General features: G+C 56.4%; 3 protein-coding genes across 3 annotated transcripts; all 3 read left to right on the top strand.

Moving 5' to 3' along the window:
- Nucleotides 1–1,959: 1,959 nt before the first annotated feature.
- BESB_009710 (uncharacterized protein) lies at nt 1,960–6,479 on the top strand (the record flags this gene model as incomplete). Its single annotated transcript, XM_029359725.1, has 6 exons — nt 1,960–3,672; nt 4,179–4,226; nt 4,475–4,611; nt 5,047–5,184; nt 5,399–5,469; nt 5,872–6,479. 6 exons carry the CDS (start codon nt 1,960–1,962, stop codon nt 6,477–6,479), a joined length of 2,715 nt encoding a protein of 904 aa, XP_029222638.1.
- Nucleotides 6,480–9,950: 3,471 nt separating this feature from the next.
- Nucleotides 9,951–13,516, top strand: BESB_009700 (serine-threonine phosophatase 2C (PP2C); the record flags this gene model as incomplete). Its single annotated transcript, XM_029359724.1, has 7 exons — nt 9,951–10,062; nt 10,479–10,577; nt 11,054–11,328; nt 11,878–11,985; nt 12,266–12,394; nt 12,834–12,993; nt 13,398–13,516. The coding sequence occupies 7 exons, from the start codon at nt 9,951–9,953 to the stop codon at nt 13,514–13,516; spliced, it is 1,002 nt and encodes a 333-aa protein (XP_029222637.1).
- A 1,579-nt stretch (nt 13,517–15,095) lies between these two features.
- BESB_009690 (uncharacterized protein) lies at nt 15,096–16,079 on the top strand (the record flags this gene model as incomplete). The annotated part of the gene is made up of 1 exon (XM_029359723.1): nt 15,096–16,079. One exon carries the CDS (start codon nt 15,096–15,098, stop codon nt 16,077–16,079), a length of 984 nt encoding a protein of 327 aa, XP_029222636.1.
- Between the last annotated feature and the right edge of the window lie 1,726 nt (nt 16,080–17,805).

Genomic DNA, 17,805 nt, shown 5'->3' with positions numbered 1-17,805 from the left:
GAACTAGCTGGCTTTTTCAACATTTGACGCGCCCGTGGCGACCGCAGCGCGTGCTGCTGCCGCACAGAGTGCGGCAGGCATTCGATATTTTCGAAACTGGATGCGAGGCCAGACCGAGCTCCGTGGGTGACCCCGTACAACACATCAGACAGGCAGATCGAGAATTTGTTTTCGAGTTCTCTGAGGCAACGCACTCCGTTTCCAATGACCGGTGCCCGCCTGTCACTCCTGTGCCGTCATTCGGCCCGAACCGCTACGACATCCCCTATTGCACGGCCTATGAGGCTTTCACAGCGCTACGTTCTCTCTTTATCCAAGCAGATGGCAGTTTGTCTCTGCCGTCGACATGCGGCAGTGGTCGGCTAGCCCCCACGCACCGTTAACCTCGGTGATCCAATGTGTTTTCACTCCAGTCGAATATAGAGGGACATTATATATATTGTATATGTCACTAGAATACTGACGGTACCGATATTTACATGGGAGAGATTCACGTTCTCTCCGAACATCTCTCGGCTATAGAAGAAAAATCCACAAATCGCAGCAGGACACAGACACCCCCATCAGTGCTGTCGAGTTCAGGAACAGGTGCCCTGGGAAACTCAGGAGTTTCATCCATGGATTTCCCTCGCATTCGTACGCAAGGCCCTGAGGTCCGCCATAGAAGAAATTGCGGAAGCAGTTGTCAAGAAAGCGTGCTGTTTCGCGCTCTCCGTAGACGGAGAGGGGTTCTTCCCGATGCGAGGCGGTGGCGGGCAGACAAGCCTGGCAGCCTAGGTTTCCACGATCCAGAGGGTCATGCAGGCCTCTGTTTTTCAGCTTTAGAGTAAGAAGAAGAGCTTCTAAGCATGCGCGCGAGTACGATGGGCTTCCCTCTTCCCTTCCCGCTCCGCGAATCCTTCGCGACTGCCCACCCTCCTGGCAAAGCCAGGCTTCGCCAGGCTTGCAGCTGCGCGAAACTGGCGCGCCGTTTCCTGTGCGTGTCTTGTCGAGTGGCACGCATGCCGCCGGCTGCATTGAGTGTCGCCTCTACGCTTTCGCTGAAAGATGAGCAAAACGAATGCAGGAAACCACTTTTTCGCCGACGTTTATTTTCCAACTGTGCGGAGTCTTTTTCCCGCAAAAGCTGCAGAAAAATCCTCCGTGGTGACTGTAGGGCATTCCGGTTCGCGCGGCAGAGGAGGGGCAGACCACGATTCTGAGGGCCTTACCAATTCCCTTTGTTTGGAGGCAAGCCACTGCTGCTTCGAATCCAGGAAGCAGCATAAGCAAACGCAGACCCGTATCCAGTTGTCTATCTTTTCAGGCCTCGTTTTCACTCGGCGCTTCTCGCTGCCGAGCTGTGCGAATCAGCGGTGGCGCCCGTCCAGCTGAATAGTAATTCGGTTCTCTGCGCTGCTTCACCTGCTGGGAACTCTCCAGCGCTGTCTAGAGAACGAGGACTCTGCCTGGTTTCTGCAGGTCTTCGACTTCCCGGATCGCGCTGGCTTCGAACCGTGGGTCTTTCCACGTCACACGTGTATCCGCCCGCGCTGGGCTCTCGGGATACTGCTGCAGGCCTCAAGCCCTTGCGTACGTCAAAGACTCGAAAAATCTCGGGGTCCCTGACGTCGATCTACATCTCCATTTCCTCTCTTTCACAAGCGGACTTCTGGGCTGGATTCGCGTGGCGTACTCTCTCCCGATGTCCGTCTGTCGCATGGGGCTTCGCCGACGCCTTACCCCACGGTCGACCTCCGTAGCCGGCCTGCTGCCCTGTGTGATTCCGAACTCGCCGCGGACAACTAGCGCCAAGGGAGCCGTGGATCTTTGCTTTTTGTGTATTCGCCAGGCGAGCTAAGCCGCGCGGTTTCCACGTGAGTCGGGAGTCTTCCCGCCCGCCTCGTCGGGCGACAGGGTCGGTGCTTCGCTCTCCGCGTTGGCTTTCTCGCCCCTACCCTCCCATGAGGGATATCTGCGATGCAGCCTTCACCGCGAAGAGCCTCGCAAGCGAAGCCGACTCGGGCTCCGCCGAAACTGCCGTCTGTCTCTCCATGGAGTAGCTCCGAGTCCTCCGACGAGCAGGCGACGCCGTCGGCTCCCGCCATGCAGGCCGAACGAAAACGCAAGGGGCCGCCTCCACTTCCCTCCATGCCGCTTCCTGCGGGCGATGCGCCGGTGCGCGATCCTTCTCCGATGCCTGACGAGCGCCGACAGCCCGCCGTCGTCGACCCCGGACTGGACGATGCGCCAGTGCAGCGGAAGAAAACCGCCGTCGTCCGCAAGCAGTCGCACCTGCCAGCGTCCTCTGCGCTACGTGAGGATGGCGCGCCGCCCTCTCCGCGGCCGCTGCGCAGTCAGTCGGCGGTTCGCCAGGCGCCGTCGCGGCAGACCTCGAAGCAAGAGCCGAGAGTGGCCTCCCTCGACGGACAGTCCGTGGACGGAGGCGTGACCTCGCCGACGCGCAGTCTGTCGCCGTCTCGCAGGAGCGGCGCTTCGAGGAAGAGCCCGACGAAGATGGCAAGCCTTGCGTCTTTGGCCTCAAAGGTGTCGATGCGGGAGGACGCCCCAGCCAAGCCGTCGTCGCCGTCGCAGAAGGCAGCGCCGCGCGGGGGGGGGTCGCCGAAGAAGGCTGCCAAGGAGCAGCCCTCCAAGCCTTCGCCGAAGAAGCTCCCCCCGCAGAGCTCGGGCGTTGGCAAAATGACCACAAAGTCCTTGATGACGCGTGCAGTTTCGCAGGTGTCCGCGACAAGCACCCGAGGCAGTGCCAAAGCTAAAACCGGCGCGGGCACGCCCCGCACGGATCCGTCCAGGGCGAGCTCGCCGTCGACGGGCTCCGGCAAGCGCGCGGAGAACGCCGCGGAGAAGGCCGCGAGGCGCAGCGAGGAGCAGCGACAGAAGCCGAAGCCGGCACGGCCCTTTACCGGCGTGCGAGAAGATGACAAGTTAGAAACGATGATTAAGTTCGCCGAAAAGGCCGTCGCGGGAGCCAAAGAGCAGAATGACAGCGGCAGGAAGTACAGCAGCCGTCTCAAGCAGCTCGAAGAGTCGCGCGACGAGCTGCAGAGGAAACTGCAGGAAACGCGCTCGGAGGCCGAGGCAGAAATCTCTGAGCTGCGGAAAGAACTCGCGGCGAAGGAGAGCGCCCTCAGCGTGCAAAACGCCGCGCGCCTGCATGAGGCGCAGCAGCGCGTCGACGACATGGAGCGCGACTTGCAAAACAAAATACAACGGCATGCAGACGAGAAGCGCGAGGCGGAGAGAGCGAGGGAGCGCCTTGAGAAGGAAATCGATGACATGCGCGTGCAGCACAAACGGGATCTCGCGGAGACCGCGCGGGAGAGACAGCGGGAAGTCGAGAAGAGCGAACACAAGCTTCAGTCGATGACAGACACGATTCAGTCGCTGAGCACGTCTGTCGCTCAACTCCAGGAAATCAGCGACGTGTCGAGGTCGGCGCTTCAAGCGATGGAGGAGAGGAACAAGCTGGTCACCGCGAAGTTGGAGCTTTTGACGAAAAAGGACGCTGAGCGCGAGAAGGAAATGCGGAAAATGATGCCGACTCGCGAAGCGAAGCGCCTAGCCTTTCGCGCCCTGCAGAAGGGAAGGGCTGTGGAAATGATTTTCCACGCTCTCTCCCACGCAAACAACACGTTGTTTGACAAGGCCTGGGCGCTGGCGAAGATGGTCGAGGTCCTCGGGGGGGCTCTTCGGGTCTCGCATTCGTCAAGGGCAGGGACCCCGTCGAGGAGCGCCTCATGCAGTTCCGCAAAGAGCAGATGTTTCTCATGACTGAAAATGAACGGCTCATGAGCGAGGTTAGCGAGAGAACACACATGGGCTAAGTTCTGGAATCGTTGTCTCTTTGCCAAGGACGGCTTTTTTTGTAGGGGTCTTTGCAGAGGGTGCTCACCTGACTGTATCCGCGCCTTGGTGCAAACGGGCGTTTCAGTGGCCGTGAGCTGCCAGCAGCGCTTGCGTCTCTCGGCCGCCTGAATGAGCGCCTGCGCAGATCTTGTGTTCACGTGTGAATGGATCTGGTGTCCCTGCAAGTACTGATTCCGCACTTACAGTCGCCTGCTATGTTCATATGCGCATGAGGGATGGAAAGGTCTATCCTGCTTAGTCGGTTCATTTTTCTTACAGACGGGGCGCAGAGCGAACACCTTTTCGTTTTCCCGTGCTTCGTGTCTTTTCAGGTTTCCCGGCTCCAACAAATCGTCGCTCACAACAAGGGGGTTGCTCTGGTGAGGCGGGGGTAGCACACGGCGTCAAGGCAGTGCTCAGGAACTGCGCGTGTGTATCGCTGGAGACGACTAGAAGCAGTGATTTCCGCTGACGGTGACGGAGATTTCTGTTGTTGTCCCAGGCGCAGACGCGACTTCAGTTGTTGCAGCGCTGACGCCAAGCCAGTCTCGTAGTTCACGCGCACGCTGACGCCTTTGCAGAACTTCTTTAGTGTCGGCGCGCGCGGTTCTGTGGCTGCTTCTTGCAGGCGTCGGGTATACCCGCCCACAGTGAGCTCTTGGATCAGATCGTCGCCCCGTCGAACAGCCGGCCTTCAGCCGCGAGATGGATGTTCTCCGTCTTTCAAGGCGTGGTTCGACTGCGGCTTCTCTCCGGCTTTTCAGCGTGAGCACAAAGATGAGGTGGATCGCGGGATCTGCAGTCAAGAATTTGTCTGGGTTAGCTAGTTGTCGACTCGCCAAGGTGGGCGCACGCGGACGTGAGCGCTCCTTCTCAAATGTAGACACCTTAGTCAGCCCTTCCCCTGCTGCAGAGGCTGGCCGCACTGACGCTGGAGACTGAGTCCTGACGACGTATAGTTCGATTTGGATAAGTTCCGGCTGTGCACTTTACAGTCCGTATACAACAAACTGGCTGCATTTCCTGCGGTGTATGTTGTCGCCGACGTCTCCACCGTAGATTAATGTGTGTTTCCGTGTGCGTTGGATGTGTAAATATGGCGGCGGCAGTCGGTTCTGTTGTTGCACGGGACGCATGCTTCATGTTCGTTTGTACGATTGAGTCAAGCCTACCGGGTTCTTTCGCATTTGCGGTGTGCAGTTTGAAAGGTATCATGGTCGAGAGCAAACGCGAGCACACAGTCCGGTCCCTGCAGGACAGGTTCAACGAGATGCGCCTGAACGCGTATAACGACATGGTCAAGAGGATCAGCGCGACAAAGATCTTCTGTCTCCTGAGGTGAGTCGTGTTCGTCACTAAAGCCGAACGCGAAGACACAGGGCGGGGGCTGAGGGCTGAGACGCTTGCCCGACGGGAGACGCCATGCGCATTCGCAGCATTGCGCGTGCCAGAAAACTTCCTGCTGTGCCGTTCTGGTTTTCAAAATATCAGTTCTTCGCTGGGACGAATGGCTTCAATTTAAAGAAGAGTGTGATGCTTGGTTGTCTCTCAGGATCTTATGGATGAAGTCCGCGTACGGATGCATGTTCTCTCTGATGACGAATGCGGCTGGCAAAAAACCAAGTGAGCATTAACAGATTCACATCAGGCAATAACTCCTTCATGCGGGCTGATTTTCGCTGTTTTACCAGGCTGATGAAATAATCTTTGGAGTCTTTACGGCTTCTTTGGTAGACCCTATTTTGCTGGATGAGCCATAGCTGCAGGCTGGCTTTGCACAGGTCACTGGGCTTTCCTTGTATTCTGCCGCCTCACTAAAAGTCACAGTAGAATGACCGCATAGATATATTTTCGGTGTACGCACATATACCGCGTTTGCCAGAGTATTCCACTGTCGCTAACGCACATAGTGGCGTCACTACCCGTTGAAATGCGTGTCATCAGCGGCGTGCGCCAATTTTTCTGCTCAGTGGAGGCTGAAGGTGCATTTATGCCTGTTTACTTGTGACTGCTTTTTTTCTGAAGTGAAAAATGCCCTGAGCGAGGCGTCACGGTATCTGGAACCAGCTCCGACAGAGCCATTCGCTCCCGACAACTTCCCCTTTCGAGTCGTTTCAGGAGAAGTGCAGCGAGTTCCCCTGGTCGGAGGGCCTGCGGTTATGGGTGGAAAGCCACTAGCACTCGGCGCCTATAAGAACGAGTCGTTTCTCAACAACGACGCGCCAATGGCGATGCAGCCGTACTACTACGGCCAACTTCCATCCGTACAACGGAAAAGACCACAGAACGTCTTCATTCCAATGCAAGAGAAGCCACCTATCCCGACAGGTTACGTGGGTCAAGGAAGCTACATGGATCAGCAGCTGACTCTAGGGGTGCCTTTTAGTGACTTGAGAGGCACGCAGTCTACGACGTTTCCGGTCTCGCACGGCACGCGTCTCAACGTGGCACCAAAAAATATCCCGACGGGTCCTTATTCACCTGGCTCGCCCGGAAAAATCGATGAGAAGGCCTCTGTTTTCCGAATGCGTACGGCTCAGCAAGATGTACAGAAAAGGCTCTGGGGTGGTCAAAATCACGAACTGACTGCCAGTGGCCTGGATCGCGTGGTTGTGGGGAAACCCATCAGCTAACGAGCCGACGCAGTGCTCAGTCGGCGAACCTACGGGGAGCTGGATGAAGGAATGTGGCGCGCACGCTCTAATTTGGTAGAGCTCCGCGATCTACCCTGCTGGAGGCTTCTCCGTGTTCAGCCTTACGAACATCACAACGCGCCTGATTCAGTCATTAGCTGCCGGTTTGCAAGCTGAGAGGCACGAACGGCGCTGGTCAAAGTGTTAGTTTTCGTTTCGTGTCGAAAACTTCTGCATGCAGTACAACTGCGACATGAAATATGGTTTTGATGACGTAGTGTTTCATTCCTACTGCGTAACGGGCGAGAAAACGGCTGAGCAGTTTAGAGTGTGGCTCGTAACTGCAGACGCGCCCGAGGCGGATCTTCTCGCCCTGGGGTGTCACTCTAGCACAGACATGGGAATGTGGGGCCATCTTCGCTGCCCTCTCATCTACTGGGGAGATTAGCAGACGTTTCCCATAAGGCTCGAACTGTTCTAGTTGGCACGAAGCGGAGGGGGGTTGCCTTTTTGGCATGGGATGCTACCCCAGGACTGGCAAAGCGACACATGCTCGACAGAGTGCAGCGCCTCGAGGACACTCAACCGTGAGCAAAATAACAGGCGCACCGGAGCATCCAGTTGCCTTGAGGACTAAGAAGGTTCCATCGTGTTGTTGCTTGCCTTTTCACCACACCGGCGCCTGTGCTGGAAGGAGCACTGCAGCCAGTTTGCTCTCGCGCGTCGATGAGACAACAGTGTGTGGGGTTCACTCAGAATACCCATCATCCTTCGAAGCGTCCGAACGGAGGTCCTCTCTTGTAGCACTAGTGCACTCGACGGACTAGTTGTAGCTCGCCGCACTCAAGTTCAACACTAGTGCCAGGCAGCTGGTGCCTCGGACTAGTTGGAAGCGGGGGTGGCTACATTTCAGGTACGCCAGCTGCTGCGTTTTCTGCTGCGTTCGAGTTACTGAATACGAGAAGGATTTGTTCAGTGCATTTTGTACCACGGGCCACAAATTCCACCTACTGGGTTCCTCGGCCCCCAACTGACTCCCGGAGCCAGTGCCTCGACAGCTGCAACCTCTGGTTTGGCTCCCGCATTCAAGGCTAGCGGGGACTGCTTTTTCAGCAGCGCGTCGCGCTGCTCTGATAGTTTCTGGATCTTTCATCACACCCACTTTTATAGGACGAGCTCACTAGAGCCTTTCGGCTCGCGCATCTGGAGCGAGTAAGTGCGCCCTGCGTTGAGCTGCGTGAGCGATGTGGCTGCCACCGCAAGCAAAGACAATAGGTCTAAACAAGCACGATCATCAATCATTACATAGCTCATGTTGAAGAGCTCTCGCTTCGTCTGTGCCGCCGTTCTCACTGCGCTTCGTGCACCAACACGACTTGGGCGCACTACACGTTGATGGCGCCCCGGCGTGGTGGAACGCGTGGCTGACAGCGTAGGCTGTTTAGCGCGTAACGAAACCGGCAGCGAATCGTGTACACAACACTGTCTTGCTCCTTTGTCGACAGGGCACTTCACCTCTGCGGGAAGACTGCGCGCGCGTCCATTTCCACCGGACTACCTGTTCGACGGTCGGACGCACCGCCCGTTGCTTCTGGGACAAACACAGCCGGAAGCGCACCTTCCGGCGACGTCGTTCTACGCACCGCGAATCCAAGGAGGGCTCTTTTGTCCAGACGGAGCGGAGAGAGCCTTTGGCCCGGCCTGCCAGCCGGGCGCCGCCGCTGTCTTGGCGGTGGTTTTCGGCGACCGGTTCACCTGGAGCAGAAAGGCCCTGCCAGCCTTGCAGTTTTCTCTGCGCTTTTTGCCAGGAGAGGTGTCGCACGCGTGATGGCGGGCGTATCCCCCGGCCTTCTTGGAACAAACTCGTGTGGGGACTCTTCTGCGACCGAAATCCGTCTCGCTTGGCGGTTCCAAACAGGCCTGTCGAATCTCGCGGGCGTCGTGTGTCTGCAACTGCCACCTTCTTCGATGCCGCGAAACTCCTTCAGGCAGTCGCCCCCCAGCAGCGGTGTGTGTTTCCTGCCCTGTGGTCGTACCACTGCAACTGCCGCGCGATGCCGGTGTTCGCTCGGCAGGTCACAACGCGCTTGTGCGCAAGGCCGCTGCAGTGTGGCACTCCCCAGAGTTCCTAGGCGCGGGCAAGGGCGCGGCCAAAATTTAGCAGTGGCGGGGGGTTAGCAGTGCGGAACGTGTAGCTCTGTTTTCAAATCTCTGCGGAGTGCTCGTCCGTTTACCGTTTTCCGCGTTGGACAGTGTTCGAATTGTGGCGCCGCCGACTGTGTCTTCCAGGGACTGACTGAGCTCGAGCTTCCGAGACTTCTGCCAAACCACGATACGACGAAGAGGGAACGTTGGCGTCGCCGCCCCTCTCTGCAAACTTCTCTGCGCTCCGCTGCTACCGCGCGTCCTGCGTGCTCTGGTGGCGCCTGAGAGAGAGCCCTCCTCGTACGAAACGACCGGTCGTCCGCGTAGTTTAATGCAGCAGCGGCAAAATAGTGGTGTGTGTTCGTCAGAAAATCGAGAAACAAGAACAGGTTGAAGTTCAACGACCTGTGATGAACTTGCCGTCTTATCAGTGGTAGGCAGAGCTTCTTTCAGGGACGAAGAAGCCGCGGGGCATCTCAAAAAAAGCTCCGTACTATTTTGCATCGCACCGTCGGGGAGCGTGGAGGGTCACGCTTCCGTTGAATATAATCTTATCGGACGCGGTCGAGGTTTACGCACCGGAGAGATTCACTATTGTCTTACAGCGGCTGCCGTGTAAAAACTCGCCTTCCCCTTCTCAAGGACGCGAGCTGCAGTCTCCGCAAGAGGTCTTCCTCGTAGTGCGGCGCTGCCACAAACGTTGTAGTGGTATCTGTTTGTGAAGAACAAATACTTTTTGTGTCTCAGAAAAATAGCGCATCACTTGACGTTGTTGTTTCTTGCTTTTCACAAGGCAGCGCGAAGAAATATTCATACATGCACCCCCGTGTGTCGTGTCGTCAACCGTATGTACGACAACCGACAACCTGCCAGTGAAGCGAGGGCGTCGGCACATGGTTTGGAGTAACACAAAACTGACATCTTCCCGATGCTGGCTGTGTGTACACTGCGGAAGACAAACCATTTATTTATCTAATGGTAGTGCTTTGCGCGAGCCAGTTGGCTGGAGTGATTTTGACGACGGTGGCGCGTTCGAACAGGTTTTCTCCTTCGTGCGTGGCAGGGCGCGGGGCACTCGGCCTCTTTCTATCATTTACGCCGCCCACCTACACAGGTGTTATTTGTTTGGGTGTGTCCACAGGGTTCTTCGTCGTATCCTTGTGACTGCACGAAATCTCCGCAGCTAACACGGTTGCCGCCGATGTCCCCGCGTACGAGTGCACCTTGAAAAGGGAGCTCATCGTACTTCGATAGGCGGCTGTACTGCTTCTTCTTCTTGAAACTGGTTACCTTCTCTTGCCTGTCCCACTCTAAGTCTCTATAAACATGAAGTCCTCTGCGGAAATCAGGCGAACCATGGAGGTTCCCGCGACCATCCACGCTCCTCTTCCTCCAACGTCGTATCCTGCTTTCGAAGCCGCAGTCTTCACAGATATCGGTGAGTCTGTGTCCAGCGGACGCTCCTTTGCTGTTGTTACTGACGTAGCTGTGACGACGAGATACTGGAGCGGAAGTGCAGGCAGGTGGTCAAACGGCTGTGGACCGTGCAGGGGCGCGCATCGCGACTGTTCCTCAGCAGTCCCTGAACAGGTGCTCAGTGGTCGATTACGGATTCGGTTTCAGCGCCGCGCCCTGAGTGCTTCCCGGTTGGGGACAAACAGATCTGCAGAGGGACTCGTAGATAATAGCACGGCGCTGGCCGTTCGCGGCACTTTGAACTGTGCTCGCAAGCTATTTCTTTCCGGGGGCTGCCGCTCGATGCCGATTCGCTGCGACGCTACCGAAGAGTTGCGGGCACGAACGTGCCTACGCTCCACAGGAGTGTGTTCGCTGTCCGCGCTGCGATTTTTCCAGGTGGTCGGAAGCACCAAGAAGACAGATTTACGGTTTGCCCGCAGCTCGTTCCTGGCCGCGAAGACTGCGCCTTCTTCGGCGTCTTCGATGGCACTGTTGGTAAGTCGCAGTTGCTGCATGGCTTTTCTGCGCCGAAGGTTTGCATGGCGGATGTTACCAGATACCCTTGCTTGCCCGAAAGAGACGGATCCGTTCTCGTGTATGGAACATCGCGGCAGGTCATTACCGTGCCACTGGAGTCCCCGCGTCTTGTAGACCGAAGCGCTACTTTCAGGTGCGACGGTTGATGAGTCTCCATTGCGAGAGAAGGGGTCGTATGGAGCAAGCGGCGAAGTCGTCGCCTTTCCGTGTCGCGCGCGCTGCGGACACCGCGGGCTGTTCGGCGTGGCACCGAAAGTGCTGTCGCTTGGCTGGGATATACCGCGTGTCGAGCGGTGCGCTACCGCTGTTTGCTCCGTGGTCGTTCTCGCTGCATTCCTGAACGTCGCTGTCGTAGTGCGCCTGGGTGAGCGTATGCGGTGTGTGTAGGCCGGCGAACCCCCGGGTTGTACGCGAGTAGTCTGTGTTGCCTTCAGGCGACTTCGCGAGCGAAAATGTCAAGGACCTTGTTGTTCCGCAGTTGATTTCTTCGCCGGCGTGGCAGCAGGTCACGGAGCTGCTCCGGTCAGACTCGCCTGCGGCCCAGGTCGACGAGAAACTTCCCTCCCTCCTCGACCAGGCGGTCGACTACATGTACAAAAATGCAGATAACGAACTCGTGAAGATGTGTGAGCAGCTCAACAAAGACTACGCCAGCAGCACCTCCGTCACGGCCGTGCTGGCGAACGGCTACGTAGCCGTTGGGCACTTGGTGAGTTGGCGCTGCGTCTCCGCCACCGCTGCTTGTGCACCGAAGCAGACGAGTTGATGCCGCCGCGAATGCACCAGTTGGGGTCGCGCTGCTCAGTTCTGCCCGCAAGCAGAGGCGCGTGGCAGAACCGCGCCTTGTTCGTCTCGGGGGGGGGGATTGAGGGGGTGGAATCTGCGACCTCGTGCGAGCGTTGAGTGGGAGGGAGATGGCGAGCTAGCGCGCCGTGATGTGCTTGCGCGGTGCGGTGTGCCGTGGGGTTTCGGCCGCTGCGGGGAGCTGTCATGATGCGGCACTGCCGAAAAGAATCCTAGTCGGACGCCGCAGGCCAGCTTCAGAGACGTCGTTAGCTGTATATGGAGGCGAGTGTGAAGCGCCTTTTCGAGGTGTCGCAGTGCGGCGTGCTGGTCCAGGAAATTCTGTTTGTTAGGCATTTGGTGTTGAGGAAGATATTTCGAATGTACCCGTGTTGTCACGGGTTGGTACGCGCGTCGCGCTGCGACTGTTGCGAACCTGGACACTGGCTGAGTCGATGCTGTTGCGTGTCTACAGGGTGACAGCCGTATAGCGATGGGAGTTGAGACCCCGAACGGGATGAACTGCGAGTTCCTCACTATCGACCACAAGCCCGACATGCCTCAGGAAAAGCTGCGCATCATGGTACGCGCGTCACGTGACGAAGATCTTTTGTTTCTTTGCATGCGAAGCCGCAAATGTTCACGCATTCGCCTTGCTGGATAACGGGCGGTGTTGCGTCTCCTGGGCAGTAGCTGCGGTTGGAGTTCCGGGGATTTTTCGGGGCAGGGCTGTGGCATGTGTCGTGTTTCGGGATGTCCCGCGTATGCTGAGTGTGTTGCCTAGAGACCGCGGTGCGAGTAGGCGCGTGCACTCTGATGTAACGTTCCCGTGTATGATGTCCTCTTCCCATGTTTTTCAACAGCGTCATGGCGGCAGCGTGGAGTATCTTCACAATCATAATAACAAGCCCTTCATTCGCGGCGGTGACTTCTCCTTCCGCAAATCGCGCGGCGAGCAGCCGATGCAACTGCAGTATTCGCGAGCCTTCGGAGTAAGTCACGTTCCCGTAGTGTGAAACGGGCATCGGCACTTTCACTTCACAGGGTTCAGTTGGGCCCCAATTCACACACAGAATACGTGCGGCGGCTTGCGCAGTCTCGGGGGGGGGGGGGGGGGGGGGGAAGAAGGGGAAGGGCATCCGTTTTCTACAGTCTATGCGAGAAGCGTTGAATTCAGCGTGCGTCGGGGGTGCTGGAGCTGCAGTGCTCGTCGCGAGTCGCGCCTGAGGTGCATGCCCCTCTCACTTTTTTCGTATGTGGCGAAGTGGATACATGGCCGTGACTGGCTCGTGCGTTGGTGCGTCGTATGCTCTTGTGGGCGAACAGCTTATGCGGGTTGATTTCGATCTCAGCGGGGAAGTCGCCTGTGCGTCGCGTCGGCGCTCGCCTTCCGGTGTTGAGGTTTTTCTGTGGTATCTGGCTATTCTATAGGGCAAGGACTTGAAGATGTACGGCTTGAGCAACCAACCGGATGTGCGCGTCGTGCGGCTCACGCCCCAGCACCGCGTGATGATTCTCGCCACTGACGGGCTCTGGGACGTCATGTCTGCTCCGCAAGCTATCGAGATCGCTATGCAAGCGCGGAAGGAAGGTAAGTAGCAGAAAGAGGGCGTCTGAAGAGGCTTGGGAAGAGTATGGCCGCAATCAGGCGGCAATTCTTACGTATAGCGCTGCGGCGGTGCTGATTTGATCAGAGGCGGTGTGTTGGGGGAGTGTCTCCGGAATGGAGCGAACACTTGGGGGACTTTCATGTGCAGGCACTAGGAGACTGGCGGGCGGAGCGCGGGGATCCGTGGGGGTGTCTGTCAGTTGTTCTTTCAGGGGTTGGCGTTGCTTCATAGGTTTCAGTATGTGTGTGCCCGAAGCCTCTATTTGAGTGAGCCAGAAATGCGAATGTTTGCTAAACTGTCCGAAGCCGTCAACGTGGAGAGGCAGAGCTGAGGAGTCTTGCCAAGTTGTGTCGTTTTCTTTCTGTCGGGGTGCTGGATTCAACAGGAAGAAATCCAGCGCAGGCGCTGGTGGAGATCACCCTCGCGGAGCAGCAGAGTAGGAATCAGAGCGCAGACAACATCACTGCAATGACAGTTTTCTTCAAACAGGCTGGCGAGCAGTAGGCTTTTGTTTCCTATGTTTTTGAGGACCGTGTTTCCGGTGTGGTGACGCCAGTTGCGGTATCGCCCCCAAGGGACTGCCAGGGGAAGAAGAAGAGGGCAACTATGACGCGAGCGTCGCCTGATCAGGCGAGGCTTGAATCCCATCTTCTTCGCGCAGAGTGCTGCCCGTTGCTGCTTCTCGTCTTTTCGGATTGTGTACGTTCTTCCGGTAGTAGCGTATACCATCAGCGTCGCGAGTTTCCTGTGCGCTCCCGGTTCGTGTTCCCCTTTTTTCTCGAATATGTATGACACTGAATCGACCTGCCATCGTTCGCGCGCCGACTGTCAAGACGAGATCTCTCCGGTAAACTGTCAGAGATGTTTTTTCCCACAGAGAATCTGCGGGGCGCAGATCGTGTGCGAACGACGCTGTCTCCTAGATGTTGTTCACGGTTAGCTCCCGTGGGTCCTGCTGCGGTGAGAGTTCGCGAGTGAACGTGAGTGACGGCAGCAGTTCAAATGGCAATTTCCTGTCTAGTGAAAGACGCGTTCGGAGTGCATCCTTCTCGCCGGCCGGACTTGTCTGTCTGGAATCCGTAAAGATTGCGCCGCCCCCCACATGGGTCGTTCCGCCGGCGCAGCTCGAGCGAAGACGCACATAGCCCCCGCCGGCCTCGCTTTGCCGCCGCAGACGCTACTGAGTACAAAGGCAGCACACCGCTGAGGGAGACTTCCAGAGTAGTTTGAAAGATGAATGTGGAGAATGGGAGAAATCGGGAGGTGACCACACGCGGACGCATGAGCGCTCCGCGTCGCATACAGCCGCAGAAGGAGCACGTGCAACGCCGGCGGTAGAAACAGAACTAGGCAATTTGTGAAGAAGATGCTCCGCATTTCAAAGTAGTGCGGCTCACTTGTATCAGTCACAGCAGGACAGTACAGCCTCGATGACCATCGGTGTCGAGGCAGCTGTAAACACAGTCGAAACGTCGCCCCATCCACGCACAGACTAAGTGACGGTGTCAGAGTTGCCGGTGAAATTCTACTGAACGCCCGCCACCTAAAAATGCGAGGCCGCCTGACGTTCTCCGCCTCTCTCGGAGGCGTACGCCATTCTACCGGCCGACTACCACGATTTCTTTGGCGCCATCTGGCGAAGTGGTAGTTGGCAGTAGCTCACGACGTGCGCAATACTCGCTAATAGAGATTCTCACTCGCTGGACGCAAGCTGGCGTTCACATGAGGGAATCGAGCACTCCCAGTCTTGGCGTGCTTTCCACCACGAACTGCAAATTCAGAGCCGTTGAGGTTTCTTGAACGATGTTCTCAGCATGCAACCATAAACCCTACCGACGGCATCGCTGTTGTATTTTTTGGAGGCTGTGGGCCGCCTTAGTCTTTCATGGAGAGGAAACTAGATACTGTCACCCGGGAGAGAATTCAAAAAGAACGGAAACGATACAAGCTACCCGCCGCGACGCGGTGACCACGCTGGTGATCCTGCATCGTCAGCTTGCCGTTGGCTGCGCTCCGCAGGCAGAATCATTTCTTTTCTAAGTTCGGGATTTGGAGCGCATATCGCATCTTGCGTCTTCAGAAGATGCCATCATCTTTTTTACTGACTATTGCCCTCTTCGTGCTACAGTGCAGCGTCCAGTTGACATTTGGGCTTGGCGTTGGCACTCCGCACACGGCAACTGAACTGCGCCCTTCTGCTCCAGATGACAATCATGGAACCCGGGAGGGCGCAGGCGTGCATGGTGGAGTCTCGCTCCTTTCCTCCACGGAACAGGCTAACAAACTGTCTGACAGCGGAACTGAGCGGCGTGTTGTCCGCGGCCAGAAAGCGACTGGTCAGAGCAAAGAAGAAATCCAGCCACGTTGTGACAAAAGCCACAAGATGAGGACAGAGCGGAAGCTAAATACGCCTCGCACGAGCGAACGTCAAGAAACTGGGAGCGGACATGTCACACAAGACCGAAATTTGCCTCTGCTGGAGAGTGGGGCAGACTCACAGCGTATAACAGGAACGGCTCAAGAGCCTGGGGCAAGTAGACGGCTTCAGAGCCAGTCGTCTGTGCTCGACAGTCCGTTGAAGGGCGCTGAGAACTCGTCTGAAGACCTGCAACTCAGCACAGATCACGGCTTGGACGGCAATAACCTAGATGGCAGACAAGAACATCGCGCTGCTAACGAATTACTGAAGAATGAACCTGCAGAATTCCTGGACGTTCCGCGCAGCACGGGACGCAATAAGAAACTCTCCCTAGCACTTGACGCGGTAGTGCGAAACAGTGCTCAGTCTATCATCTCACGAGACCTGCCTTTGAACATGGATCTAACCCTTTCTTCAGGGCTGGTAGACGAGCGCGAAGCAGGGCGTCCGCGGCAACTGTACGTGGAGAAGGCTCCACTGGTATTTCTTCTCTCAAATCTGTGGAACGAGTATATCATGCGGCCACAGTCTGAGGGAGGCACAGGGGTACGGGCAGCAGCGGATGCAGAGGCTGCTGCCTATGTTTCAGATCTTGCGGCATCGTTCTGGGCGGATCTTTATGGTGTTTCATCAACACTGAAGCTGTGAAGCACTGTCACTTTTCTGAACACCCTCCGCAACAATGAAGACGAACAGTTTGAAACCGTCCTCTCCAATTCCAGTCCGGCCTAGCACAGGGGACAAAACTGAGTGCTTGCGCTAAAGGAGCTCGGCGTATCATTCCGAATTATCTGAGAAGTGTCACGGCGCGAATGCCAGTCGTGGGCTTTGTTGTGCGAGAAAGCGGTTTATTCGAATCTCCCACGCGTACCGTATTGAGACAGAGACACCACATAGCTAAAACAGCGTGCTTTCAATATTTTTAAGAAGCCTCTTCCGTAACTCTGCTCTCAGTTCGCCATCATTCGTCTTGCTCAAACTAACGGTGTCTGCATACCGAGGCCGGACTACCCGCTGCAATTCAGGCGCCTGCGCCCGGTGAAGCATCCGCATTTTACGCGCAACATTCTGGGGTTATCCTGCCGCGCTTGCTAGTGCAGTTCTCTTCCAAGAGTAACTATGAATGTAGTGCAAATCAGGATGTTTCACTAGTCGCCCCCCCCGGGTGCAGGCATAGGAGACGTACAAGACAAGGGCGCCCTTTTATAGACTCGTCCTGCAGACGGTTTCTGGGGCTTGGCGTTCCTCGACCTGTGCATTCTGCTGCCGGAGATGCGCGTTACGGCGCTTTGCATATTTTTGTATTCCGCATACCACGTCGATTACAGAAAATCCCTTTCCACTGGAAACTGAAGGGGTGCGGACAATGGTATGTGAACGTACGCTTGTCATTGCCGTGAAAGTGCTGCATCTGCCACGAGAACGACAGACGCGGAGCCCCCCAACTATCCAGTCATCTGTCTGCGTTACTGCTCTCCGCGGTTTACTCTCCAACACTGCACAGCAGCATGCTCTTCAGTTTCTTAAGAACCCACGGATTTACCAGAGTGCTTTTTGAACATTCGCGTGAAAATTCGCATAGCTTCTCACCAGGAGGGGAATGCCACATAGTCGAGTGTGACGTCTCGCTATTGGCGATTGGCATCCTTCGTTCAAAAAGTAAGTCGACGGGCGTAGTCTTCGCTGTTCTTGGAACTCAATTTCTACAGATCCGCAGAGGCATCACGGTAGAACGACAAACTCCACAGATACACCGGAACAATTGTAGAAGAATCATGCAGATGCGGGAGAACACGATTCGTGGTCACCTTACGAGAAAAGCAGGCGCATTGCGCTGTCGTCCTGCTTGTCGCGTCTCCTTGTTCTGTGCGTTTCTTCCAAAAAAACCGCCTGATGTACGCCTCACCGTCTAGGGAATTCTTTAATACTAGTGGTTTCTTTCTTTAGGTGACGGAAGGTGGACATTCCTGCTCGGAAGTTCCCGAAAGCCATGTGCAAGTACTGTATTCAGCAGATACGGCGGCAATCCTCCGCACCTGAATTCCCGTGTTTTTGGCTCTGAAGACGTCGTAGATTTTTAGCCTCTATCCACCATAGTATCATTTATTCCTTCCTTTCCTCAGTCTGACATAACGTGTCAGCTCGGGCTACGCAGCGTTCTCTGTCTCAAAAACACATCTTTCCGCGGACAACTTTCGTTGCAGGCACTTTCGGACTTGCTGCTTGCCCTTTTTGCTCTCTTACGTCTTCCGAGTACCCCAGCAGACTCTTCGCGACTCGAGGTTAATCGTCCGGTCTGGATACCACCTCGATTTTGCAATAACTCCCGCTGATGACATTCCTACATATCCCCTTTTGAATTGCCTGTGGCCTT

This window comes from Besnoitia besnoiti, chromosome I (genome assembly GCF_002563875.1).
Source record: "Besnoitia besnoiti strain Bb-Ger1 chromosome I, whole genome shotgun sequence".
Classification (NCBI taxonomy): domain Eukaryota; phylum Apicomplexa; class Conoidasida; order Eucoccidiorida; family Sarcocystidae; genus Besnoitia; species Besnoitia besnoiti.
The sequence above is the reverse complement of the archived record's forward strand: the minus strand, read 5'-3'. Positions and strand labels throughout refer to the sequence as shown.